Genomic DNA, 1,024 nt, shown 5'->3' on the forward strand with positions numbered 1-1,024 from the left:
CGGTGGCTCCTGCGGCCGTGGAGGTTGCTGGTGTGCCTCGTGGGCTTCCCGTCAGCCGCATCCGGCTCCAGGCAGGTGGCCGGGCGGGCGTCCGCCTGGCTCTGGGCGACCTGCAGGTTGGTGAGCTTGCAGCGGCCCCCGGCCGAGCCGGCGCTGCTGGGCGAGGAGGAGGAGGAGGCTCCGGAACGAGCTGCCTCTGGGTCGCAGCCGATGAAGACCTGCGAGCCGTCCTCGGGCCCCAGCCCGGGGTGGACGTAGGCCTGCATGGGCAGCGCGTTCCGGTACGACGGGCAGCAGGAGAACCAGGAGCTGAGCACGTCCCGGCGGCGCAGGCAGTGATGGACGAAGATGAAGAGCCCCAGTGCCACGGCGGTGACGCCGTAGAGGCAGCTGAAGACAATGTTCAGGTACCAGCGCTGGGACACGGCCATGGCGCCGAACGTCCACAGCGCCACGTACAAGGCGTGGGTGGTCACCAGTGCCCAGAACTGCACCCGCAGGGAGTAGACACCGTCCCCCTCGGGGCAGGGTGGCCCCGAGTTCAGTGTCACCGAGATGGACCCAGAGTCTGTCAGGAGGTCACCGGTGCCCCCCAGCCGTGGCGGTGGCTCCAGTGGCTCCGGGATGTCTTTCCGGCGTAAGGGTTGGCACTGGAGGCTCAGCCCGGTGCAGAGGAAGTAAATCCAGGTGACGAGCAGGATGAAAGCCACGGGGACGTAGAAAGCTCCCAGGCTGGGCCGCCACACCAGCCAGCAGCTGCGTGGGACGAGAGGGGCTCTGAGGGGTCGTGGCATGGAGGTGCTCAGCAGCCCTGCCCTGATGGCACGGGCTCTGCAGAGCTGTGCTGCTTGCCTGGCTGATTTTTCCCCAATACATGGGTAACTCTTGGGAAAAACCTCACTGGCTTTTCCCCATCTTGCCCAGATTCCCAGTTCCCTGCCCCAGCGGAGGGAGGCCACCCATGTGGGGAGGAAGGAATGTCGAGCRGGAACACTTACTAGGGGTTGTTGTCGTGGTAGTTGTG

General features: G+C 66.2%; 1 protein-coding gene across 1 annotated transcript in view; it reads right to left on the minus strand.

The window, feature by feature from the left end:
* The window catches only part of ADGRA2 (adhesion G protein-coupled receptor A2), a 10,719-nt gene that overhangs the window by 1,595 nt on the left and 8,100 nt on the right, over positions 1-1,024 (minus strand). The window contains 2 exon segments of the mRNA XM_029964989.1: positions 14-756; positions 999-1,023. Coding sequence (XP_029820849.1) covers positions 14-756; positions 999-1,023 — 768 coding nt within the window.

This window comes from Manacus vitellinus, unplaced genomic scaffold (genome assembly GCF_001715985.3).
Source record: "Manacus vitellinus isolate BGI_N305 unplaced genomic scaffold, ASM171598v3 scaffold_87_pilon, whole genome shotgun sequence".
NCBI classification, from domain to species: Eukaryota; Metazoa; Chordata; class Aves; order Passeriformes; family Pipridae; genus Manacus; species Manacus vitellinus.